The sequence below is a fragment of the Rhipicephalus microplus genome, chromosome 5, assembly GCF_043290135.1.
Source record: "Rhipicephalus microplus isolate Deutch F79 chromosome 5, USDA_Rmic, whole genome shotgun sequence".
Classification (NCBI taxonomy): Eukaryota; Metazoa; Arthropoda; class Arachnida; order Ixodida; family Ixodidae; genus Rhipicephalus; species Rhipicephalus microplus.
The window spans coordinates 68,775,234-68,801,703 of NC_134704.1; the positions used below are offsets into that span (position 1 = coordinate 68,775,234).

Genomic DNA, 26,470 nt, shown 5'->3' on the forward strand with positions numbered 1-26,470 from the left:
CGAGTGTTAATGGCAGGATCGTTTAATTTAGTTCATTTCAATTTGCATCACAATCAGTAAACTACGGTTAAAGACGACAGTTGACGTCCCCCATGCTTTTCCTTACCTATAGCTGTTCCATTCATGCGGTTGTGTTTTTGTACATGTATTACTTCTCAGGAGAATTGAAAATTATGTGCTGGCTTATACGGGATGGTATTTTGCACAGGCTCCATATTATATGTACTTTTTTTGGGGAAGGGGGAAGGAGTGATGAAGGGGTTTGGTTCATTCTTTCATCAAGCGCTAACTCATCCGAACAACGTGTCTTGGCACAGAATTTCGTGGCACATTTATTTTCAATACACGCCATCGGCTGCAGACCGGCCACGTATCATAAAATTAGCCACATTCTCGCATTCCTTGCTGCATGCTTCTTGTGCAAGTCAGATTATAAAGCTGCTAAGTGCTTCCTTTTAAATAATGAATAACTGCGCACATCATTTGTGCTTCCGGAGCAGGCAGGACTTCCGCTCCAGCTGGTGGTGGTTCGATGGTTCCGCGTGCCTGCCGTGGAGCTTCCCCAACGGTGAATGTCCTGCCAACGGTAGCACAGTGTTCGCTACGGCAGAGAAGTGCAACGCCCGCTGCTCTAACTCGCCGTGTGCTCCACCACGCTCCACACCTTGTGCCAGCGCTGAGCTGAAGTTCCCTTTCTTCGCGGCAGAGGCGCCCTCGTCGGGGTCGCGAAGAGTTAGGCGGTGCTTGAAGCTGTCGCGGCGGTTGTTCGAGGCCCGCAGGTGCCTGGCTGGTGCGAACCGGTTCTCGACCCAGGCAACGTGTGAACTTGCCTGCAAGGTGGCACCGTCGACGATGACTGGATCATAGTCAAACCTTCTGTTCTGCGATAATTTGTACAAATAATAGAACGAAATTTTCCGTGCTTACAATTTGTCTGATGGACCAATAACGAGGCCTGTAGAATTTACGGAGCTGCCAACACACTTCGTGCGTTGTTCACACACCGACTTTCGTTGCACTTGTTATACTATACTACATTTCGCACATGATGTGCACCGTTGAAGTTATTGCGAGAAGTTCTATAAGGAAAATGTAGAACGCTGCGCGTCTCGTCGTTTTCGTGCTTGCAGGCGTCTAACGCACTTGTGTTTTTGATTCTTTTGTGTTTGGTTTTATGTCGAATAAAAGAACGGAACATTGTCAAATTCGTGAGCCAATCAGAATTGGTGAGCCTACAAGGATCAAGTAGGGGAAGTGTAACTGCTGAACTTTTGCTGACCTTGGTATTGCGGTAAAACGCATTCAGGCTTGCGAAGCCAAATGAAGCCAGAAGAACAAAGATTAGACAAATTCGTGAACTACCCATCATTCCCATGCTGGCTGACGCACCAGGCATTGGAGATCCCATAGAAAATAGCGACAGAGTTTTCTTTAGTGAAAGTATAAGAGACCATGTAGAAATAGAAAAAATCCTAGGAGAAAAAGTTTTCTTCACGTGGTGAGATTTCAACCCACGTAGCCACTATCCCAAGGCGAGCGTGTTAACCACACCAGTCTCCAGGCAAATCTTCAGTAAATAGCATAGCTTTTTAAGTGTGAATACACTTTATAAGCGACCCCAAACCATCCACCGCCGTCGGTGGCGTCCGCAGTTTTCTCTCTATCTTTAAAAGAAAGAGGACTTGGCGGGCCGCAGCGCGACGCGCTACCGAATAAGCCACGGACGCGACGCTGATATCGGTGTCAGTAACGCGCCTTATATCTTTAACGCCACTGCGCGCGTCCCCCTCCCCCTTCGCTCGCTACAGCTGCACGCGCAACCCCTCTCTCTCGCGCGCCCGTCTTCTCTCTCAGTCTCCCGTCGAGAGCGGGTCGTGCGATGGATGTCCCGGAGGCAACGCTACCATCAACAACGAATGCAGTACAACCGAATGCCAGCACTGCACCCGTCGTTGAAGGTGACGGCACCGCGGTGGTTTCGCCGATGTTGGAAGACAAGGCGGCGCTGCGAAGGGCTCGTGAGACCGAACGTAAGCGGACGAAGCGTGCAGCGGATGCCGAACTGCGTGCTCGCGAGGCCGAGTGCAAGCGGGCGAAGCGTGCAGCGGATGCCGAACTGCGCGCTCGCGAGGCCGAGGACAAGCGGGCGAAGCGTGCAGAGGATGCCGGACTTCGCGCTCGCGAGGCCGAGGACAAGCGGGCGAAGCGTGCAGCGGATGGTGAACTGCGCACTCGCGAGGCCGAGATGAGGCGTCAGCATCGAGCCGCGAACGCGACCCAAGAAGCAGAACGACAACGCAAGCGTCAGGCGGAGAAGGGCGATGAAGGCCGGCGTCAAGACGCCGCTCGCAATCGTCAATGGCGAGTGGACGTTCCCGAAGCCAGTGAACGTGCCGCGCGGGAGAGGGTGCGAGCCCAGGACTTAGCTCGTCCGGAGCTCGCATGCTATGAGGGGGAGTAAAGTTAAAATCCGTTGGCATTCGCCAGTGAGTTAACGTAAACTCCCCCGTGTGATCAAATTGCGATTCCCAGGAACCATTACACCATAAAGGCACCATATGTGATTAATAAATATAATAGTGCGAATTAAGAAATACCCCTCATAGCATCACGCCGTGCATTCGCACTTAACCATGTTCACCCTCGGGGAAATGCTTGGGAGTGTTTTTAGTACTGTATAGCAAGTGGTTGTGTAAGATAAGGGAGGGTGAGGATGACAGATATGAAGACGAGAGAGAAGGAAAAGGAACAGCGGCGAGAGTGAAGCGAAGCATAGCAAGAAGGCAATAGAACAACAGACAGAAAGAAGAAGGAGATTAAGAGGGAGAATCAAAGAAATAGGTATAGAAAAATGAAGACATGTAGGAGGTAAGTAATACAAAGAGATAGAGAAAAAAGAGAGAAATGGTAAGATACAGAAATAAAGCTGGAATGACGGAGAAAGAGAAAGATAGAGGGAAAGAAATAAAAGCAAAATATGAGAAAAGACATTCACAGAAAATGAGAGAGACGAGACAAAAAGAGAGAAACGGTTTGAAGTAAGACAGCAAGTGACCATTTTAGCAAAGTAGCAACGACGAGTGCTACATAAGGGCCTATCACCTCCGCTGTCTCTTTAGCATTTGGTCTTCAGTAGAAACTGTAGTGAGGGAGTAATGTGATTGACACACTCCGGGTAGCGGTTGCATAAATACTGCCGTTTTATTAGACGTTCCACAAATATATACATGCACAAGGACAAAGTGTTGCCAACCTAAACACTGGAATCAAAACTGCAAGATACTACAGAAACCGTGTATATGTATTTGACAAGATATCTTAGCTTTGCCTATATGTAGCTTTGAAATGGAGAAAGTATTTGATTTCCGAGACAATTCAATAACCAGATTACAAAAATAAATATTGTCTAATGCCACAACCGTCAAATATGGTGCCGCTGCCTGGCCTGACTGTTCGAAGAATGCGTATAGCGGCCACCTGTGGTGTCCATTCAGCAGCTTTCCTGATGGCACTCCGCCCTCCACTGTAGCTTTATTCACCTCTGGTGGTGCACGCAGGGCCTCTAGGAATAATGATAATAAAATATTTGGAGTATAACGCCCCAAACCCACGATATGGTTATGAGAGACGCCGTAGTGGAAGGCTCTGGAAATTTCGACCACCTGGGGTTCTGTAACGTGCACCCAAATCTGAGCACACGGACCTACAGCATTTCGCCTTCATCGAAAATGCTGCCGCTGCAGCCGAGATCCGACCCCGCGACCTGCGAGTCAGCAGCCGAGTGCCTTAGCTGCTAGACTATGGCGGTGGGGTGACCCTCCTGAATTGACGATGTCAATTGATGACATCATCACCTTACGTCACGATGACGCCTTGATGTTAGGTGATCGCCTGCTCGGAGTAGGCCACGTGTGCTTTTTGACGGTGGCTTGCGAGACATTACATAACGGTTGCACGCCCTTATGTTCTCGCAAAGTCAGGCCCGAGTGCTGCGGATGGGAGCGCCAAAAAGGCTACGTCATGTTCTCGCCTTGAAAAAGGTCCACGATCGACAGTACCATGTATACGCTACTATAGAACAGCGGTTGCCGACAGCTGTCCGCAAGTTTAAAAATCACGTTCCCCGCGAAACCGTGTTTATAAAAAGTGGTGAACAATGCATAGCACTTCGTATGTGTTTATAATAATGTACCGTCAATGGGTGTCGAATATACGGCCTCTCGGTTCGCGAGAACACATTCCAGGCACACTACACTCAATCTCTGGATTCTGTGCCGACCGGTTGTGCCCCCGCGATCTCCAACGACAGCGCAGCTCTGGCCGACTGGCTCGCCTACGTTATCTCCAGCCGCCGACAAGAGCTCTCGCTGAGTGGTGCCCCGTCCTCAGACTCCTGCGACCGTGTCCGTCTTTCCTATGTTCTCCTTACTTCTGTCGTTTTCTGTCGTTCGCTGTGCCTGCGCCTCGCTCTCTCCTTCCTCTATCTATTTACCTCATCCTTTTAATCCCTCCTCAATCCCACCCCTTGTGAGCTACTGTTGAGGTGTCACACTCTGATGCAGACAGTTATGGGGCTCACTTTGCTCTTCTTTTCTCTTTGAGAATCACATATTAGGCACATTATCTACTACGCCACGTTCCCACCGTATAGTTTGATTAGAACAAATGTTCGACGATTTAGATTACGATGTACTGTACTATGGAAGTGCAAGGTGATGAAATATTGTGCTTAGAAAAATTGTGTAGCGGTTTAGAGTGTTTGGTACTCTACTATTGGAGAGCAGAAAGCCGTCCGGACAGCACAATCAGTAAACATATTACATACTTGCGTTTCCAACAGTTGCAATCATCAACGACTTAACCTGATGTCATTCCCCCCCCTCTTTTTTTATCATTAAGCGAGCAGAACTCCTCCGAAACGGACGGGGACTACTAGTTAAATTTTAGCGGCTAAACAGTGAACATCGACTTTGTTTTATCATTGCGCGTACTTCAATTTTTCCTTCCAATCTACACATTCAGTTTTTATCTACTTGAAATAAAGTAGCTTATTTTGAGGTGCAAAGTGATATTTATAGACCTTCAGAAAAAGTAACAAGAAAAAAATACCTCCACCTCCCGAAGAGAATCGCGAGGAAATGCGAATCCATTGCGTAGCGCCATTAACGGCGTTTCGCATATGAGAGCCCAGTGTTAGAAAAATAATGTTTTTTTTTCTTACACCGACCACTCGCCGCACGTGGCGTTTTCCTGTCGCGAGAAACGCGGTATGCGTTTCCAGCTCTAGTAGCTTGCGCGCACGGTAAATAAAAACAAACAAACTATGAGGTGAACAAAACAAACAGCGTTCATGGCTCGGCATTGGCGCTTCACAGCGGTGTCACGAGCACACATTTCCGGATGTTCTTGAGAGGCGCCCAGCCAGCAAAAGGTCTAGAGTGAGGCGTGAGCGTACGGTAAAGTGGGGCGCAGGGAGGAGAGAGAGGGAAGGACGAGAGAAGCAGCGGCGAAGCACTGCCCCTAACCTCTCCTACACTCTCTCGCACCACGTGCTCCGGTTGTTAGGGGCGAGGATAAGCACACGCGCCCGCAGCTGTTGCTATGGGAGAGGGCAGTGGGTGGATCCCGACGGATGCCTGACATAGCCCGACTAAGAAATGCTTTCGCATTGAAAAGGCCACGCGTAGTCATCTAATTTTGCAGACACGAAAATAGGGCCTTCTGTACCTTTGGTGTTTGAATAGAGTTATGCAGTCGGGATCCAGATTTCTTGCAAAACATAATTATCTGCAGACTAAGGCGCACGTTAGATTTTCTTGACGATCTCAGTCGATTGCTTTTCTGAATTTGCGCGGGTATATTAGGCCGAATTAACGATTGCTGTTCCTGCCATATGGAAGCTTCCAGCAGGTGCCATGATAACTCGGCAGGGAAGTCGGTGCATTGCTAAGCTCTAGGGTGCGGGTTTGATCATAGGGCACGATTTGCTTATTTATTATGAGGTGAAACCAAAGAGCAGTCATGTACTTATATGCAGATTGAGGCCCTGTGAAAGAATCCCGGGCGGCACAAATTAATTCCTAACTACGCCATGTATCTGGGGTGTATACTACGCCTGAGTATAGGTTAATAAGGGCATCGCAGTTCTGGCACGTAAAATCCGGTAATTACAATAAAATCCCGGAAATTGCTTCCACATGTATTGCTGAAAAATTCTCCCTCAACGTACTGAGCGGTTACTGCGAGAACAGAATCGACTGTTTAACAGACATTTTCTTCACGAGTCCTTACATACTTGCAGGTAGTACGTCTATTATATATGCGATTATTCATTGATTGACGGAAAACGTTATTGGACTATATACAATATGCTCTCTATCGTTGGCTTCAGAAAGACGGTATAAAAATTCCGAGGTTAGAAAGCACAATAGTTCAAAGAAATGAGAAACTCGCTTCCGAGGGCGTTGCGTTTTTGGTTCGCTAGTTTTCGTTTAGCTATATATCGTATACCCCTCTTCGGACAGGTGTACAGTTAATTCTTTCTAAATTATGAAGCTCGCACACATCTACCGTTATCACCAATGGACTGAATCGGACTGGTTGGTTATCAATGACCACAAAATAACGGCGCAAAAAGCGACAGACGAATGCGTTTGTCTGTTTCGTCGATCATTTTTTTTGCTCTGTTATTTTACGATATCACCTTATTGAGTCTTCAGTATCTCTAGTTCTCTCGCCCTTGATTAAAAAAAACTTTTTCTAGAATTTCCACTGATAGAAAATTTAGGCCAATAGCGAAGCCAGACATGGTGGAGTAGAGGAGGATGTTAAACGTATGCCTCCCGTATATGGAAAGATGAAAAAATGAAATATAGAAAACATCAGAACAGCAAGGATACATAAGTAGGAAAATTCAGGTATAGATAATGAAGCAAATAATTTATGAGCCGGAGGGGCCCACACCGTGCTAGTGCGCTTTTCTAGAGATCATATTTTTTTCTATTCATACATCTAACCATGGCGGTCAGCCAGTAGCACGCAACACTTACTAAAGTAGATGTGTGGGTATTCGGCCACTGCTATAGCTGTGAATAACGTAAGTCTGATTTCAATGTGTCGGAAATTCGACACGGCGCACGCATGTAAAAACTCCCATGGGTATCTTTAGGCTCGTTTGATTTGCGTTCAAGCTAGATTTCATGATTTTTCTCAGCCTATTCTCTTCACGTTTTTGAATTACTTTAATTATTTAATTGTGACTGTCATCATCATCGCTGTCACAGAGACCATGCGCGCTCGTTCATTCGTTCTGAGCTCGCACTTGACGCCAAACGAGCGCTGCCAGAATCGTCCGAGCTTACGACCATGTTACACCAGGTGCCCATGAACCCCACGTACATTACGACGCGCCAGGGCGGCGTCTTCAACAGCGCGGCCAGCGAAACTACCTTCACGGCCAACTAAAACCCGACTGCTAGGCTTGTCCCAGCTAACGACGTAGCCGCACCACGCGTCTCTCTGGGGCAGCTCACGTACTCCGTCGAGTCCGTTCCGACGGCTTCCGGCCAGGATAAGGCTTTGTCTCGTCAGACAAGCTACCGGCGACCCGCGGCGTCAAAGCCCCATGTCCGAGGCGCAGCAGGCGGCGGCACGTCCTCATGCAGCGCCTCAGGGGCAGACCACAGGCTTGTCTGCCCGACCGGATGCCGAGCAGCGCCGACTCCTGCGCGGTCACAGGGCTCGGACGTCTCCGCGGATGGCCGCCGTAATCGCGAACGCGGGAAAAAGCGTAAGCAAGGGCATATGTAGTTAGTCTTAACAATAGCTGCAGTTCGGCCTAATAACTGTGGTCGTGCGCAGGGTTTTTTGCAGAGAGGGAGGGGGCGGGGGGTCGTTGCAGCACCTTCCTTCCTGTTATGGCTTACTTCGCGCCCCCTTTCGTATTTGTCAGTGTGCGGGTCTGACTTCATGCCCTCCACCTTAGTTGACTTAGGGGGGCGGCCGGCCACTCTGCCCCCCTGTCGTACGCACGCCTTTGTTAATAACGACAGTTCCTTTGGCGTTCAAGTATACCCATCGTGTAATTTAGAGTCCGCGATTAACTCGTAAAGCATCTGTTGTGTCGTCGGGTGGTGTCCAATGGGAAGCACTCGATGGCCTGACGCGTGACACGCCCGCGACACGAGCAGTATGGACTTGAGTACGAAGCCCGCGAAAGTGCAACGACGACTGAGCCCGCCAAGCGGCTCTTTATTAACACCACACATAGCGGACATGCGTGCGCACGTGATTGGATACATGCATGACTTGTGCCATGACATCGACATCTTTTGACTAATCTACACATTAAGACGTGCACTGTGTGTTATACCCGATACCACTAATAGAATATCCGAACTATTATACGAAGTCAGAGTTTCCTATGACAGTAATGTGTGATATTAGAAGGGCGATTCATATTGGGAATACCCAAATGGTTAACGCTACTTTGCAAGAACAAGACACCGATTCTATTCCCATGCTGTTTCTTGCAGCGCCCTTTCAACGGTCTCAGAGTTTCTTTACCCACGTAACCACCGAGAGTGCCACCCTTGAATGATGAATGATAGGGAAGACGGGAATGAATCTCACATGTGTTAAGGTCTTGGCGAAATAGTTTTGATATACAGATATGGGACGGTGGATGGTGGAAAGTGTTGCATCAGTTAAGGGTAGCACATATCGGAGTAAAAGAGCGTCGGATTCAAGTTTTTTGGAGTCGGCACTCGTCTTGTGTCCTTTCGTGTATACACCGACGTTGCACTGTCCGTAGCAGCAGCACAATAACACGGCCTGAATTCCAGATATATAAAACTTGACAGATCGATACTTTACTGAGATACACGAACAGTAACAGAGACGTAAGGCATCCCATTTTTCTCGCGTGCAGCGTACCACAGAGACAACGCAGTGGACTGGGGTGTCGTCGCCGGCGCACCCTTTTATCCCCATCCCGTCCGGGCCGTGGTTTTCCTGTGGGCACTCTCCGTTTACGCAGACCTGTGACTTGACCAGTGCAGCCGACAGTTCTGTCACTACAACCAGCACCAGTAGTAGCTCGACTGCCAGCAGCTGGTGCAACATTGACGGCGCTCCAGTACTGTACGTTTGGTTTTTGCTTAATTACGCGTCGGTAACTCGGCCGACTGGCTTTGGCCGTTTGTACTCAACAGGAAAGAATAATTGTAGTTCGGGGATTCAGCCCATTGGTAGCACGAATAATGACTTCACAAGCTATTCTCAGCTTTCCTTTTTAGAGTCTGATGCTTATGGGTTTGTGCGTTTGGAGTCGTAGGTAATGTCGAGTGAAAGTTCTGTTCGTAGAGGACATGAAGAGAGAGTGAAGGGTGGATTTCTTGAAATGGTACAAGGTACTCGAAGAAAAGAAATCTCCAGGTCAGCTTGGAACAAGCTGATCTAATTGTCTATACTGAAGTCATTGAGGGCGCTTACTGCAAGTATTTATAAACTAGTGGTTTAACGCACATCTAGTAATCAAAATTCAGGCTGGTATGCCCCACGACCCAGACGGTACGTTGTGAAGGTTATTCGCGTGTATGCCACGTAAAGTTTGCCGTTATTATGCACATTACAAATAAAGTACGACAATATCTGAGCAAACAAAGGTCATGACATTGTATTGATTGATATCAAGGATATGACAGCCCTAACCACGCTGCCAAGCTAAGACCTGGTTAGCTACGACGATCAATTGTGACATAAGCTTATGTTAGAGGCTGTGTGGCTTTAAAGCACCCACACGTGAGTCATAAAGCGTGAAATCGTGTATGATACTACGCATTAGACGTCATTTATTGAATGGGTGGTCGACGCTCGCGCGTTCAGGTTTTTAAAAATCAATCTGTATCCGAAACGCACAAAAGTCAACGAAAGGGGCGTTTTCAAGAGCTTTGTCGTTTTTTTTTCTGAGCACAACATTTTTTGAGAACTAACAGACAAGAAAACCGAAGAAAGTATAGGGGGTGTTATATCTCTGCCGAAGATGAATTGAATGAAAAATTAACCTGTAGGTAGCAGAGACCAAACACGCAATTTTCGGATGATGCACCCGATGATCTTGCCAGTTGAGCTGTGGCACCTGTGATTCTTCCGTCCACCTAATTATGTATACACGTGCATTTTAAACGTGGGAGTGATAGTGAGCGTCACTAGTATAGCCATGCATGACTGCGAGTGCGAAACTATTTTCCAGCCACATTTTTTACCGATTTAGCTTCTTCCAAACATACATAAATTAAAAAAACATCCCCTATACTTTCTAAGGCTTTCTTGCTTGTTACTTCTAATTGATGTCCGAAACGCATATGTCCCATGAGACTTGCATACCTGACCACAGGGCTCCTCGTGCGGCGGCAACCACCAGCAGCAAGGCCATCGCAGTCCCGAAGCGGAAGGCTTGTGCGGCCGAGTGCACTCGACGGGACGTGGCCACCACGACAGACGCAGTGCCGCGCAGCGACGAGAACTGGGGCGACTGGATGGGAGGCCGGCTGCCTTTGGTGGTCGGCGCAGCGCTGCTGTCCGCGTTGCTTGTGTCCTCCGCGGTAGCCACCACCATCGCCATTATGAACTGGCACTCGATCACAGTAACCGCCGCGCAGCGACACCTACCCGACCGCTTTGCCGGTAAGTCGAGGCTACACACGGGGCCACACCTACCAGGGTTGAAAAATATGCTGACGCACTTTATGACGAGGCGATCGAATACATGTTGCTTGCTATTGTATGGAGTGCGTCAAGGTATCGTTTGTCTTCTGAATTGTGGCATGTTGAAGAACCTAACTTTTGAAGCAATGAACCTGTGCCTGTTCTATGAGAAAGTTTAAGATCTCTTTGCGAAACATCCTATTGCACAACTAACTTTCGATCTAATATTAGTGTTGTAGTTGGGCTTACTACAGATGCTCACAAATATGAAAAAGGGGCGGGGGGGGGGGGCACATGACATGCCTACTTGCGTGCCGTATGGCAGCGCTCCCAAACGTTCCGTGCGAAAAAGACTACTGTAATAGGTGACAGGTAAAATGGGCAATCGCAGGGAACTGTGGGATACGACGGCTTCCAGTTTGACGCACCACACGGGAGAGCAGCGGAACGTGCGCATTTTTGTACTGCTTCGTAGAAAAAAACACTTGCCGTGCAATGTCAGTGCTTTAGAACTTGTTTTTTTTTTTGCCAACCATAACTGTAACGATGACAAGCTACGAAAGTCTTTCACTGCCAGGAAAATTTTTTATTGCACTAAAATTATCTGCAATGCTTTTAGACTGCTCTGGGGTACTGTAAGTTTTGCTAGCAGATCAGTCGATACACATAGCACTTTTTATTGTATGATACCTCAGTGCAGACAAAAAGTCATCATTTTAAAGATCTCAGGGGATAAGGGATGTATGTAGCAGTGTGCTAAGAGTTCATTTCGGGATCGCTGTTTCTGCTGACATCGTCAGTCGATTGGCATGAAGCGCAACACTTATTGAGCACGTTGAGATATTTTTTTTTTCAAGCTTTCAGTGCGCTATAAGATGCATTTCTTAGTCGAAGCCAGATGCTTATTTGAAAGCTAATCTTGGTCAAGTAGCATGGCACGGCGGCACATAAACAATACAGTAAGACATAGACGGCGCCGAATAATCGAAACCCTGCGCTTATTTAACGCACTTCTTCCTTTGGGTGCCGCCCTGGCGCACAGTTTGATAATGATATGCGGGGTTTAGCGTCCCAAAATTACCATATGGTTACGAGAGACGCCGTAGTGGAGGGCTCCGGAAATTTCGACCAGCTGGGGTTCTTTAACATGCACCCAAATATGAGCACAGTTTCACCAAGATAATTTCAAATGAACTCGTTCAGCACTTCGTTTAATCTTACTCTTGCGTGAAGCTTTCGCGTTTTTTGTCATATATGTGGGTGCACTGGCCGGCGCTAATCTCGTATGGCAGGTAGATTTCGCCCGCTCGTTCCCACAATATCTTTGTTAGGCACTCCAGTGCGACAATTTATTTCGCAATATTATATTCGCAGCAAATTCATGCGTAAATTTTTTTCAAAGAGGGATATACACGTATCCGCGATAAAATGGTTTTCGCCCACTCTGCCTTCAAAGTTCTGTACTCAAAGACTACCTGTCAATGTGGCTCTCTTCACAGCTGCGGCCCATATCGTTTTTCTGTCTTCATTACATGGGAAATGATACCTGCGTTTGCCTTGCACGCTCGAGTTGGAGCATCCAACGGCTGAACAACCGACCATGGTTAATAAGAATGAAGATAAATGGGCAACCACGTGCGCGAATCCCGAACAATCTGAGGCTTGCGGCGAAGCGGTTTGCCGTTGTCTACTCTTCTCGAACCGGAAGCCGGTAGCAGACGGTGCATCCCACAATCCCTGGCTCTTTTACTGTTCACCTATTGACCGGGTGTTCACACTTCTGCAGGGCGGTGACGCAAGTTCTGGTAGCGGCAACGCGAGCGATTACCGATCGCTGTCACGACCCATCGTGAGGGGAGCGTATTGTTGCACGCTGAACATTGGCACTGCAATCATGGCACGCATAGGCATCTAGGTGGACATGTCACAGGAATCTGTAATAAGCTGGCTTGTCATAATAAGTGGGCTTGTCAGCAGCAGAGAAGGCAACATGCTCAGTAATCCGCTTTGCCTTGCAATACAGGTCTTGGCGATTCTTCTTGGTGAAAGCCCTGCGGTATGCACCGTCTTTCCGGGGCTGGCTCGGGATGATGACGTCACCTCGTCTGGCTGGCCTGGCGAAGCCTGGTTATCATCACCTGTGGACGATCGCTGCTGCATCGAGGAAACAACGCCCCTTCTCATCTTAGCGTCCACGTGGAATCAACGCCGAGTGACGTCGGTTCCCGTGATCGCTTCGGAGCCTTTAAATCCACGGGCAGTCTCATACCATGGCAGTGGGCTTGTCAGCAGCAGAGAAGGCAACATGCTCAGTAATCCGCTTTGCCTTGCAATACAGGTCTTGGCGATTCTTCTTGGTGAAAGCCCTGCGGTATGCACCGTCTTTCCGGGGCTGGCTCGGGATGATGACGTCACCTCGTCTGGCTGGCCTGGCGAAGCCTGGTTATCATCACCTGTGGACGATCGCTGCTGCATCGAGGAAACAACGCCCCTTCTCATCTTAGCGTCCACGTGGAATCAACGCCGAGTGACGTCGGTTCCCGTGATCGCTTCGGAGCCTTTAAATCCACGGGCAGTCTCATACCATGGCAGTGGGCTTGTCAGCAGCAGAGAAGGCAACATGCTCAGTAATCCGCTTTGCCTTGCAATACAGGTCTTGGCGATTCTTCTTGGTGAAAGCCCTGCGGTATGCACCGTCTTTCCGGGGCTGGCTCGGGATGATGACGTCACCTCGTCTGGCTGGCCTGGCGAAGCCTGGTTATCATCACCTGTGGACGATCGCTGCTGCATCGAGGAAACAACGCCCCTTCTCATCTTAGCGTCCACGTGGAATCAACGCCGAGTGACGTCGGTTCCCGTGATCGCTTCGGAGCCTTTAAATCCACGGGCAGTCTCATACCATGGCAGTGGGCTTGTCAGCAGCAGAGAAGGCAACATGCTCAGTAATCCGCTTTGCCTTGCAATACAGGTTAGTAGGTACTTTCCTGCCCCCTGTTATTGAAGTGATAACCGATTCCTGCTGCTGCTGCCTTGCCCACTGTGTCTTAAACTTCTTTTTGCTTGCGTCACACCTATACCTGTTGATCTGTTGGTTTGCGGTGACGTTGAAGCTAATCCTGGTCCCCTTACGGAAAAGGAAATGCTATCTCAGCTTCTCGCTGGCCAAAAAACAATGAAAGCAGCTATTGAGAACGTACAGGCCAACCAGAAAGATTTAGTTGAAAAATTTGGCACGCTAACAGAACGAGTGGATGCCATTGAGCGTCACATGAATAAATTTTCTGCATTGCCTCAACAAGTGAAAGAACTTGAGGATACTATGACTCAAATGCAGCAAAAATTAGCATTCCTTGAAGGTAAAGTTGATGATTTTGAAAATCGGAGCCGTAGAAATAACCTAACCATTTATGGACTAAAGGAATCCCCTAGGGAAACACCTCAGATGCTCCAAGATAATGTCGAGGAAATCCTCGAAAATACATTAGGTATAAAGGCAATTACTGTTGAAAGATGCCACAGGCTTGGACGCATAGTTGAAAACAAAGACAGACCAGTTATTCTAAAGTTTATTGATTATCGTGAGAAGATGTCTGTTTTGAAGGTTAGGCACAAGTTAAAGGGCTCTGTATTGTCCTTTTCTGAAGATTTTTCATACAGGGTTCGTGAGGCACGCAGAAATCTGTGGAAAAGTTCCGAAAAAGAGAGAGAAAACGGTGCTAAAGTTAAGCTACTCTACAATCGACTGAGTGTGGATGGGAACTTGTTCAGTTGGGATGAATCGAAAAATGCACGTGTTAAGCTAAAGAAGAATGAAAAATGACGGGATATGTGCAGTGTACCGTCGCTGAAAATACTAAATTTAAACTGTAGAAGTGTTATTAGCAAAACCACAGAATTAGAAGGAACCCTCCTGGCCTATAGTCCCCATATTGCTATCCTAACCGAAACATGGTTGCACGATAACATACTTGATAGTGAATTTGTTCCGCGGGGCTACCGTGTGTACCGTAAAGATCGTGGGAGTAGAGGTGGTGGAGTGGCGATCCTGTTTAGACAGTCATTGCAAATTACAAAAATGCATGACATACGTAACGTCGAGGGCATATTTTGCAAAGCATATTACGGAAAGACCAGGTACGTTATTGGGGCTATTTATCGCCCACCCAATTCCTCCATGGATGTTCTGGATGAACTACACAACTACCTCGCCGCCCATGTGAAACCTGAGGATCGGATTATTCTAGCTGGAGATTTTAATTTGCCTCATGTTAGTTGGTCATCTTTCTCTTTGCAACAACCTAACTATAAAATTGGTGAAAGAATGATCGATATAGCGTTTTCTTTTGACTTGATGCAAATCGTTGACAAATGCACTCGAATACACGCGAGTTCTTGTTCAATTCTAGACCTTTTTTTCATTAGTGGCTCAATCTCTGCCCAAGCTAGCTGTTCTGTTCTCCCTGGAATATCTGATCATCAGGCTGTGATACTTACGCTTACTAATGTTGTTTTAAAGAAAAATTGCAAGGTGGTCTCGTTCCCAAACTTTTCACGTGCTGATGACACCTCAATATTGGATTTACTAGCATTTGAATTTGATTCTTTTTCGAGTTGCACTGCTGATATTCATTATCTGTGGAAGCGTTTCAAAGACCTTATAAATGAGTGTATTGATAGATTTGTTCCTCGTATTGTAAAAAAATCGAAAGGAAAGAACCCCTGGATTTCTCGGGAAACGTTGCAGTTGCGAAGACGGCTCAAACGTTTAAAAAATCAAAGACGGTGCTCTAAAGACGTAGGTATCCTCCAGCAAAAAATTTCTGAACTTGCTTCTCAAGTGAAAGCAAATGTTGTGTCTGATAAGGAACGCTATTATGGCCAACAACTTCCGAGTCTCATGTCTTCGTCTCCCGAGAGGTTCTGGAGTTTAATTTCGCCTAATACTGTGACTACTGATGTTTTTGTAATTGATGGTGTTGAAACTAGTGATTCATTTGTTATTTCTAACGCTTTCAATGATCATTTTAAATCTGTTTTTACGAGGGATAACGGTGTCCTGGAAACATTTGATGTGGCAAGCCCATCCCTTCCGGATATCATCATAAGTGAAGAGGGAGTTCTTAATCTGCTTTTAAAACTGGATGTTAAGAAATCTTCAGGTCCGGATGGAATACCGAATGAGTTCTTAAAGCGCTACGCTCAATGGGTTTCAAAGTACCTAACAATTCTCTTTTCTAAATCTCTGAAAGATGGTCAAGTTCCGGATGACTGGGTAACTGCTAAAGTCAAGCTCTTACATAAGAGTGGAGATCCCCATTCTGTTACTAACTATCGGCCGATCTCATTAATTTCAACTTCCTGTAAACTCATTGAGCATATAATACATAAGCACATTTCAGACTTCCTAGATAAGCACAATATTTTGTCAGATTCACAACACGGATTCAGGAAAGGATTTTCTACTTGTACTCAGCTGGTAACAACAGTACATGATTTTGCGCTATCTATAAATTCCGGAAAACAGGTAGATGCAATTTTTATGGATTTTGCTAAAGCTTTCGATACGGTCTCACACAATAAATTACTCTTCAAACTTGATTTAATTCTTAAGAATACCCAGCTTCTAAACTGGATTTCTGGTTATCTTTTGAATCGAAAACAATACGTCTCTTTCAATGAACATTGTTCTCGTACAGTACCGGTTGACTCGGGAGTGCCCCAAGGCTCCGTGCTTGGGCCGCTCTTCTTTTTGTTGTTTATAAATGACATATCACATGATATACCTGTAAAAGTCAAGTTATATGCGGATGACTGCATTCTATACTCGGAAGTTGAAAACCATACCGACCAAATTCATTTAAACGACGCATTTCAAAAGGTCATTCGTTGGTGTGATAAATGGCAGATGTCAGTTAATTTTAAAAAGACTGTTTTCATGAAAATTTCCCACAAACGTACCCCTCTTCATTTTGCATATTCAGCCAATAATGTTTTTTTGCAGGAGGTACAACACTACAAGTACCTTGGTCTTTGGATTTCGAATGACCTAAACTGGACAAGACATATTAATACTGTAATAAGCTCGTGCAACTACAAGCTATTTTATCTTAGACGAGCTCTCAAGCTTTCAACCCCCGCCGTTCGCCTTATTGCTTTTAATGCAATTGTTCAACCTTCTTTAGATTATGCTTCCATAATCTGGTACCCTCACACCAGAAAAAACATTAGCGAAATGGAAAAAATTCAAAAGAGAGCTGTTAGATTTATTTATAACAGTTTCGGCCGCACTTCAATAACACGTTTATTATCAAAAGCCAATCTTTCAACACCTACTCAAAGGAATAAAGTATTAAGATTGAAATTTTTCTTTCAGTTAGTTAAAGGTTATTATAAGTTAGACTTATCACACATACTTAATTTCTCCACGGGATATGCCACAAGACAGAGGCATTCCCTTACAATAACCCCATTCTCCACCCGTAATAACACGTTCAAATATTCATTTTTTCCGAGGACAATCATCGAATGGAATAACCTTAGTAATGAAGTTGTTTCCCAGTCTTCCTTGAATCTTTTTGCTGCGCAGCTCCAGCAGTGAGTGTCTGATATGTGATCCTGCTTTTTATTTCTATCACTGTAGCAATTCCCCACTCGTGACCAACTTGAATATAGCGCTGATTTCATTATATGCCCTTATGACTGTTCATTGCAAACCATTGTCTTTTTGTGTACATACCTCACCTGTTTTATATTTACTTGTTTGCCGATATGTTAATTTAGCAAATGTGTATCCACCCTGCTAAAACCCTATGTTAGGGTTGCAGTATTCATAAATAAAATAAATAAATAAATAAGCAAAAAAAAAGCGCTATCAACGTATATGAAACTGCCTAATCGAATGTTTTAAGCAATGACGAACACTTATTATCGACAGAGGTTTTGGCTAGCTTTTTTCGTGGCTTCGAAAGCGAGGTAATTATTCATGTCTAATTATGTCATTAAGTAAAATACAAAAATTGGAGACCTACACCAGATGATAGAAAGCAATATGCATTCGGTTACATCGTCATACAGTGTTTTTAACCCAGTGTTTTAGCCAGTGTTTTCAAATCTGGCTAAAGACAGCAAAAGCACCTGCATATTGCAGCGCCCTTGTTTCTTTGATTCCACGTGACCCAGCTTCACCCACACACTGCGACACGTGTTTCCACTCGGCACAGGCAAAGCCTGAAGGTATGGGAACATATAGTTCTGATATGATTGCGCACTCAAGGTTAAAATTGAGCTTGTTTAGTGCAGCACCTGTGATAACGTTGGTGTTGGACATGGAATATGGCGCATGTGCTTCAACCACGATCACACTTGCGAGGTCCGACTACTGCGGTCGTAGCTATTGTTGCGCTATGAGGGTTATTTCTGTTTCTGGGCACAAGTGCACCATGTGAAGTATTAAATTGTTGCTGGCTAGAGGTTTGCGTTTGTCCCTGTCCAAACAACTTAGATATGCATCAAGTTGGTTCTGCAGAAGCAGTCGATGTGCGAACAGGTTGATAAAGAGAAATCACTGTGAGGCAATTTTGTGTAACTCTTAGAGAAGACGTTACAGTTAAGGAGAAATAATAGATTGGGACGTATACGTTTCCTTAATATGGAAGCATTACTTCTGAGAGATCCGTACAGATTTCACTGTAGCTTCGTGCCAGGGACAACTCGCACACCTTTCGAACGAATCACCGTCACGGCGCTGCTTTTCGTCGAACGAAGTTTTTCAAGTAATCGTCTTCACCGACGTCTTCACGACGTAATCGTCTTCAGGACGTAGAGCGGTGCTCTACGAAAGCCGCCGATTCGAATCCGACCACGACAGTCGCATCTTGGTGGATGTGAAATGTGCCCGTGTACTGTGGGACGTTCGTAAACGGTAAAGTAACACTGGATGGTCGAACATTCCGGAGCCATTCACTGCAGGGTTTCTCAATAACTTGGATCATCGTCTTCTGAAGTAATGTTTCCGTTTGTTATTAGTATTATACAAATGTTTCACAGCCACATATTTACTTGTCACTGAGCGTTGTATGGAGGTCGCTCTTCCCGCTTGCAAAGCAACGGCTTAACAAAAAACTACTTCAGTATCACGAAAGCCAATATGTGGTTGCCGTGACAGCCAACGTCATAAATATCCTTCAGATTGGTATGTGATAACAACAACGATGTCACGTTCGCGCTTTACTAGTGAACATTTCATTCTTGCTTTATGCAGGCATTGCACAGACAAGTCGGATTCAATGCATAATGCCGCTATTGTTTCTCTGTAGGTTTGGGTACACATGCGACAAGTCAGTAAACGCTGCATAAAATTGTTCAACTTTAGACGTTACTGCCACCATCGCCAATTTGTAGAATCGTTAATTGCACCTGCTGTGCCTTTTACCGAGCACTTGATGGCTGCGTGATTGATGTTACCCTAATTTACGTACTCAGTTAATGCTGACGTCGTTTCTCGCTTCAGGATTGGCACACACCGATCCGATGGTGCCTGAAGCGTCGATTCCACGGTCGCCACCACGGGACGGGCTCGTGGAGAAAGCCGACGAGGAGGCCAAGGAAGACGCCTGGAGAAGGCCGCCCTCCGCGAGCGACTCGTCTGGCGGGGATTCGGCCGCTGAACAGTCGGCTATCGCTTATGGCAACGTGAGCGGCGGTTACGGGACTTCCAGGAATCCGATGGAGTTGACGTCCCGAAGATCTGTAAGTGCAGATGGAGTGCCTAGATGAAAGTGCTTTGCTCTACGCGGCACATTGCCGACCGACGTAGGATTAATAGGTTACTTGCGTGTGCATGCTTGTGTGTGTCAGTGACGCTCGCTCACAAGCACGTACTTTCTGATGTGGAAGTGTTTCAGTGCGTTAGGGTTTTTGTGCTTAGGTATGGACCGCGTTTGTTAAAGAATCCACTCTTCACCCCCATTCATGGGTGTCTGCCTCTGTCAATATTGCGAAAGTATTCGAAATTGTGAAGTGTCTGCCATTCCAAAGATTGTGAAAGCGTCTGATAACTTGAAAGCCGCGCTCTCTTGACTTGAACTAGGTCACCTTTAGATCGGCAGCAGCGTTTTCACGTCGTTCACTTTTGCAGTGACTGAACCTGCCTCACTAAACGTAATGTAGGGAGCGAATTGGGAAGGAGTACAGCTTCTCAGCCGTGTTTTTTTATCCTACTTTCAACCTTTGTGTGATCTTTAAAGGAGGCTAGGTTTCTTACCCCATTCATGAGGGTTATCCCATTACCTCAAAAAGGTTGCTGGCAGCCATGATGTTCTTTAAGTGGTTTTCTTACCCCTTATCATATCCAAAACAGTTTTTTGTGCTCGTATGTGCGTCCAAGACAAACAAGGATGGCTATGATAAACTATGCGCGAAATTGCTCTGATGGAGTTATGTAATCAGCCCTTCTTTGGATCTCAAAAAAACGTACGTGGGTCGTAGAGAAAGTTTTTCATTAATGTTTTTCATTAATGAGAAAGTTTTCATTAATGCACCGAAACAAAGAGCATAAATATACGTATTCAGTTGCTCACAGTGATTTTACATGCCGATGTGGCCTCTGACTGGAAGAACACGAGACAGACGCGAAGTTGCAGATGTCATTCCGGATTTGAAACATTCTTTACAACTACGCCTCCTTTCTATCCGTGAGGCTGCGATAAGCGTGTATTTTTTAGACAGGTGTATCAAACCCGCGGCCTGATGACCCTCAGCTGGCTGCCCGCGGCGCGCACACGACTCTCTTCATCGATGATTTTTTTATTTCTCTGATAAGAAGTACATTATGCTGACATAACTAACCCCAACGATTTTTTTGTGAGGCACGCCGTAAAGTCACTATTTTAGCAATATGTATCTGGGAAACTAAAACCTTGTTTCATAATCGGCATTTCAAACATTCTGGAAGTCCATATCAAAATGTTCTTCGCATGCATGTTCGCTTCAAATTTTAAGAAACCACTGGTACATGAGATATGAAAAAGGCCTGGTTTCAAGTGGCAGCCTTTGCAAAAATTTGATCGAAACAGCCCCTCTACCCCCTGCTACAATATTCTTATGGGCAGTACCAGCGCACAAACTCACGGGACGAAGAGACACAAACAATATTTTTCACTGTCCCAGCCCTTGCAGGACTAAGTTTGTCACTATGGCCTGCTAGCGGAGATCTGTTTGAGACCCCCACTTTAGAGTATGTAGTTTATTGCAGGCCACTATTTGACCTACATGATTACTGCTTCCTTGGTGGTGCTTGTGCAAAAACATTTTGATGCTGCGTTTGGCGAGACTCCGTTTATATTTGTGTGGATCTTTTAATAGATAGTTGATAGTTTAAGTTTGTCTTCATGTAGCTTTTGTTTGTGTCTATTTTCTTGGCGCTAGTTGAGACTGCCTTAAGAATGCAGCATCTGGCTGCGCGCTGGTATTGCTTTTACAGTCTCCCAATACCGCACATGCATTCATACTTCCCTAGAATCAACCATACTTAAAGGTTTGCTTTGAAAATGTTTATTGGAGATACGCATTTCGTATATCATTGGTGGTTTACTGAAAGTTTCGATGACACGACACACATGTGTCATCAATTAATAAAAATTTCGAACTCTGTGATGTGGCATGAAACGTCGTAATGCGGCTTAGTCACCTTTTTTGTCCATGCAATGTAGAGGCGCTCGTCAAACGCGAGTTGATATATCTTGGCTCTCGCGTGCAACTGCTGTAGTTAAACAATATTTTCCCCACTATAGCGCCATACCAGTCATTGACAAATATACCTACTGGCTTGGAAAGCCACTGCGTAATGCACGTGCCTTCAGATGTCGGCGGGTCATGCGCGCTTTACTACAGGTGAGGCCTGAATGCGGTGTCGCCCTCTACACCTACTGCCAGCATCCTCGTAACGAGTTCGTCTACCGCGCTTCCATCAACGCCTGCCTGGCGACCAGTGACGACCACCCGGCGCAACTCTGCAACCGCGGCATCAACCGGTTCGCCTCGTGGCGCGAGTGCGAGACCAACTGCGTGCTCACACAGCCGCCGCGGAAAGCCTGCACTGGGAAGACATTACTACTCGGGTGCACGAGGTACCTAAGCATTGTGTGCTTGCTGAGGTTATCCTAGGCCAACGATCACCACCCTGTACATTCTTGAAACTGTAATCGCCGCAGAGATAGACAGAAACCAAGAATCGGCCTATATTCCACCAACATTGTAGGTTGCAGGTTGCAGCTGTGAACAATGAATGCGGTGTCGATACTGACGTGTGAGGCTGAACCAACAATGACACTTGACAATAAGAATGTTTGAGGCACGCTTGCACCAGTGATGTTAGTGTTGAGATTGTTTCCTTGGGAAACATCTTCTTTCAAACTACTTTACACGGCAAAGGTAAGGCGTGCAAAACATGGAAACGAGAGCTGAGAACCAAGCCACTCATACGTGATCAAGTTTGTACACTTTCCTTCGAGTAATTTCTTTCACAGCGCCTCCCAATCAACAGATGTTTAGTGCTTCCATCATATTCAATCGCGAAACCCAATTTTAGTATAAAAAGTGGTATGCACAATTTTTCGAGATAACCACGTCATGTCACGACGAATCCGGTCTCTGAAGATAACGTTTGCTTTGATCTATGCGTTTGAGGCAGAATTACCCCAATATGACCATAGTAGAGGACCGCGGTAACAAAAGTACGCCTTGCTTAGCCCTGAATTGTCGTGCTTCAATTCGTGGATACTGCGCTTGCTGTATACCGTAAACAATAACATATAAACATTGCTCACACTAAATCGATACAAGAAGGAATGTATCTAATATTCGTGCGCTGGTTCTCTATCGATTTCCGCGTACACCACGGCCACAGAGTATAAATCTCGTGTAGTTGTTTTCTTCAAAAGCCTTGGTCTCCAGCAGCGCTCGCACATAGACCATAGAACGTGGGGCGGTTTGATCGGTTTGGATTTTATGCATATGCAGAACATAACGACAACGACAACGGCGATGACACTTTTGAAGTGACCATATGGCTACTGACGTATTATTGCAGGCCTCTCGATCGACTGCACATCTTTTCATTCATCTATATCTTTGCAGTGCAAAGAATTGGAAGACAGGTCTATAGTTCAGCCAAATATGTTAACGTCCCAACTCGCAAAACGTGCCGTGTTCAGCCATGCAGGCTTGGGCGCTGAAGAAAAAAGCAGACAACACAAGTCGTTCGTGATTTACGATTCTCTTTTGTGCCCGTGGCTGCACGCTTCACATTCTTTCATTATGAATTCGAAACTAATAACTACAGAATTTAGTGAAAACCAGCAGATAATGAAGCCAGGGAACGTATAGGGGTGTTAATTGGACTGTTTTAAGTGTATTGCTGATATAGCCATACATCTGTGAAGAAATTATAGCGGACGAGAAGACGCCTTGACGCCGACAGTGATCGAACCTCCAACCTTCAGAAACAGAACGAGAGGAACGCCGCGACCGTAGCTCAATTGGTAGAGCATCGGGTGCATTAGCCTAAGTTTGCAGGTTTTGTCCTGCCGGCGGCTAGGTATCTTTTCGCCCGCTCTAAATATCGTCCATGGGTAGGCGAACTCACTTATAAGTCGACTGATTCATGCACTCATGCAGATCGAACCCTAATCTGAGCGAGGGCTCGCTGAGACTATGGTTCGTGCTTATAAGCGCGAATAACATTTCATAAGTGAGCCTGAGTGAGCTCCACAAGTTTGTGACCTATCTCACAATTACAACAATGAACTTAAAAAAAAAAGAACAGTACAACTAACGTCCCATATACCTTCCGTAACTGTGCTTCTCTTCATTATGAGTGTCTCAAAGAAACGAGACCTCGATATGGCCCTTCTTTCATTCGCTTCAACGTTCTGTCACAGCAAGGACGTCCGCACCAGCTGGTGGTGGTTCGATGGCCGGGCCTGCCAGGAGTGGAAGTTTCCTTGGGGCGGATGTCCTGCCAATGGCAGCGCCGTATTCCCCACGGCCCGCCGCTGCACAGCCCACTGCACCAATCCACGATACCCTGCCTGCACCGCACCGCGGAGTGCTCCATGCGGCAGCGCGCAGCTCAAGTTCCCGTTCTTCGCTGTGATGACGCAGTCTTCGACGGCGCATGGCGATGCGCGCTGCTACCGGTTGACGCGGCGCGTGCTGCAATCGCACCGGTGCCTGACCGGGCCAAATCGGTTTCATACGAAGACGGCCTGCGAGTTGACTTGCAAGAAGCCGAACGCGCGGCCCTAATGGCGGTTGCGGGATCTACGGACAGGAGACACCGAGGACCCAATACTACAGCGCTGTTTTCATGCGTATTTTTGTACGTCTTCTAGTAGTTGGAGTTGACGCTTGCGGAATGGCGTCAATTTTATTTCAATTAGACTAATAATAGAATACGTTTTATAATACGAAGCCCGAGTATACGTGTGCTGCTTTGTGGGTAGCTGGTGTCTCAGTGTTAGAAATTGGGTGTCCACGTTGTGCGAATGGGTATTCATCTTAGACCCAAACATTACTCGACCGAAGTTGGGGCACATAGATGTACGTACTATTAAAAGCTAAGTTTTGCCAAGAAGTAGGAACAATGAATGCGATAGCAACATATTCGAATGTTTTACGAAGCAAGACTAGCATCCGATTTCGCGTTACACTAAGAAACGCTGGTAAGAACACAGCTGTACAGTTCAGGCACTGTTTTTTCGTGTTGCGAGCGCAGCCATTAGAAGCTCCCGCTTGCTGTAACGGCACAAGAAGCGCGCTGATCATTGCCGTCATAGCGCGGCATTGCTCCCCACCCCCGTGTTAACTCACGAAATAAGCGCGTGCGCACACGACTCCGGTCGGAAAGGCGTTGTACGCTCCGCAGAAAAAGCAGGCAAACGCGTCTTTCACCGTATATGTATACGACGTATATCATCATCATTTATTTTACCCTTAAGGACCTCTCTCGGGGCATTACATAAGGGGGGTGGGGGGAACAATCCAAGTACAAATTTCAATGAAAATGCAGTTCATGGTTATACTTTTTGAATTACTAAAACATACAGGTAGCAACAAAAAACAAAAAGAAAACAGAGCATGTCAAACGAAATATTCAACAGTCAATTCACGGTCCAAAATATACAGGCGGCAAAGAACAAACAACAAAGAAAGACAAACAGCGATTAAGAGTCAAGGGTAGCTAGTAATAAATCTCTAAATTTAAAAGCAACTTTTTTCGCTGACAATAGCATCCGTCAAAGCGTTCCACTCATCGATAGCCGTGGGAAGAAATGATTTATTAAAAGCGTTAGTAGAACCAAACAGACGTTGGATACTCAAGGAATTAAATAGGCGACGAGATGTTCGGACAGGCGGAAGTAAAAGTGAGCCATGTAGGTGAGGAAAGCTGTAGTAAAGTTTGTGAAAGAGACAGAGACGTGAAATTTTGCGTCGAGCTGACAAAACAGGGAGACCGAGGGATGATTTGATTTGACTGATGCTTGCTCGTTTGTCGTAATTAGCGGAGATGAATCTGGTGGCACGATTTTGGACGGATTCGAGAATGTTAATAAGGTATATCTGATGAGGGCTCCAAATTGCAAATGCGTATTCCATTTTAGTACGAACAAAAGTTTCAAAGGCCAATTTGCGAAGGCTTGCAGGTGAAAATGAAAATGATCTCCTAAGATAGCCAAGAGTTTTTGAGGCATCGGCAGCTAGTTTGGTAATATGCTCGGTCCAGGTTAGACTGCTTGTACTTACAACGCCCAGGTATCGGTAAGAATCCACTTGGGATAACACTGTTGAGTTTAATAAGTACGGGTGGATGACGTTAGTGTGTTTTCGTGAGACAGACATGAACTTACATTTGGAAGTATTCGGCCTCATCATCCACTGGGCGCACCAGTTATCAATAATGTGTAAATCTTGCTGTAGTATTAGCTGATCTTCGGGAGTTGATATACGACGGTAGATGACGCAATCGTCAGCAAAAAGCCGAAACGTTGATGAAATGCCGGAAGGAAGGTCATTTACGTAGATTAAAAAGAGGAGCGGGCCGAGAACCGAGCCCTGAGGGACGCCAGAGATTACTGGAGTAGTATAAAAATGGGCACCACCGATAACAGTGAATTGCGACCGGTGGGTTAGGAAGCACTTAATCCATGATAAGGTCAGGGGATCGAGGGAAAGTGAAGAAAGTTTGTTGACTAGTCGATGGTGAGGGACGAGATCGAAGACTTTTGAAAAGTCGACAAAAATAACATTATTCTGGAATGACGAATCAAGGTTGAGATGAAGATCAGTCGTAAATTCAAAAAGTTGAGTTTCGCATGAGAGCCCTGAACGAAAACCATGCTGCTTATGAAAAAAGAAAGAGTGATCATCGAGGTGACGAGCAACATGTGAATATATTATGTGTTCCATAAGTTTGCAAGCGATGCACGTTAGTGAAATGGGGCGATAGTTAGATGGGTCAGATCGCTTGCCAGACTTGAAAACTGGTACAACCTTCCTAAGTTTCCAATCATCTGGGATGAAACCTTCAGAAATGAACTGTTTAAAAATTATCTCCAAAAATTTGCTAGAAATGCTATTAGTAGCCTTTAGAACATTGGCAGGAATATTGTCAGGTCCGGGGGAGCTGGATATTTTTAATTTCTTTATCAGATTGCTGATGCCTTCGGAGGTAATGTCAATGGGCGGCATTTGTGAAAAATTAGAT

General features: G+C 46.0%; 2 protein-coding genes across 3 annotated transcripts; one reads left to right on the plus strand and one right to left on the minus strand.

Annotated features, from left to right (window-relative positions):
• Window positions 1-306: 306 nt before the first annotated feature.
• On the minus strand, window positions 307-19,352 carry LOC142817821 (uncharacterized). The gene is made up of 3 exons (XM_075895640.1): window positions 19,185-19,352; window positions 10,387-10,715; window positions 307-830 (listed from the first exon to the last, which is right to left on the minus strand). The coding sequence occupies exons 2-3, from the start codon at window positions 10,622-10,624 to the stop codon at window positions 442-444; spliced, it is 627 nt and encodes a 208-aa protein (XP_075751755.1). The 5' UTR covers window positions 10,625-10,715; window positions 19,185-19,352; the 3' UTR covers window positions 307-441.
• LOC142817820 (uncharacterized) lies at window positions 13,544-24,177 on the plus strand. Of its 2 annotated transcripts, XM_075895639.1 has the most exons (4): window positions 13,544-13,675; window positions 19,217-19,455; window positions 21,598-21,833; window positions 23,646-24,177. In XM_075895639.1, exons 2-4 carry the CDS (start codon window positions 19,237-19,239, stop codon window positions 24,010-24,012), a joined length of 822 nt encoding a protein of 273 aa, XP_075751754.1. In that variant the 5' UTR covers window positions 13,544-13,675; window positions 19,217-19,236; the 3' UTR covers window positions 24,013-24,177. The 2 variants fall into 2 exon arrangements, with proteins under 2 accessions (XP_075751754.1, XP_075751753.1); XM_075895638.1 differs by lacking the exon at window positions 13,544-13,675 and having other exon boundaries at window positions 18,632-19,455.
• The last annotated feature ends 2,293 nt before the right edge of the window (window positions 24,178-26,470 follow it).

Excerpts from the sequence above, each read along its gene's own strand:
- LOC142817821 (XM_075895640.1), bottom strand. The coding sequence starts at position 10,624 with ATGGCGATGGTGGTGGCTACCGCGGAGGACACAAGCAACGCGGACAGC. Across the intron at positions 831-10,386 it reads ACGAGGAGCCCTGTGGTCAG|GCAAGTTCACACGTTGCCTG; the intron begins GTATGCAAGTCT and ends GCCACCTTGCAG.
- LOC142817820 (XM_075895638.1), top strand. The coding sequence starts at position 19,192 with ATGCTGACGTCGTTTCTCGCTTCAGGATTGGCACACACCGATCCGATG. Across the intron at positions 19,456-21,597 it reads AGTTGACGTCCCGAAGATCT|GTGAGGCCTGAATGCGGTGT; the intron begins GTAAGTGCAGAT and ends GCTTTACTACAG. Across the intron at positions 21,834-23,645 it reads TTACTACTCGGGTGCACGAG|CAAGGACGTCCGCACCAGCT; the intron begins GTACCTAAGCAT and ends GTTCTGTCACAG.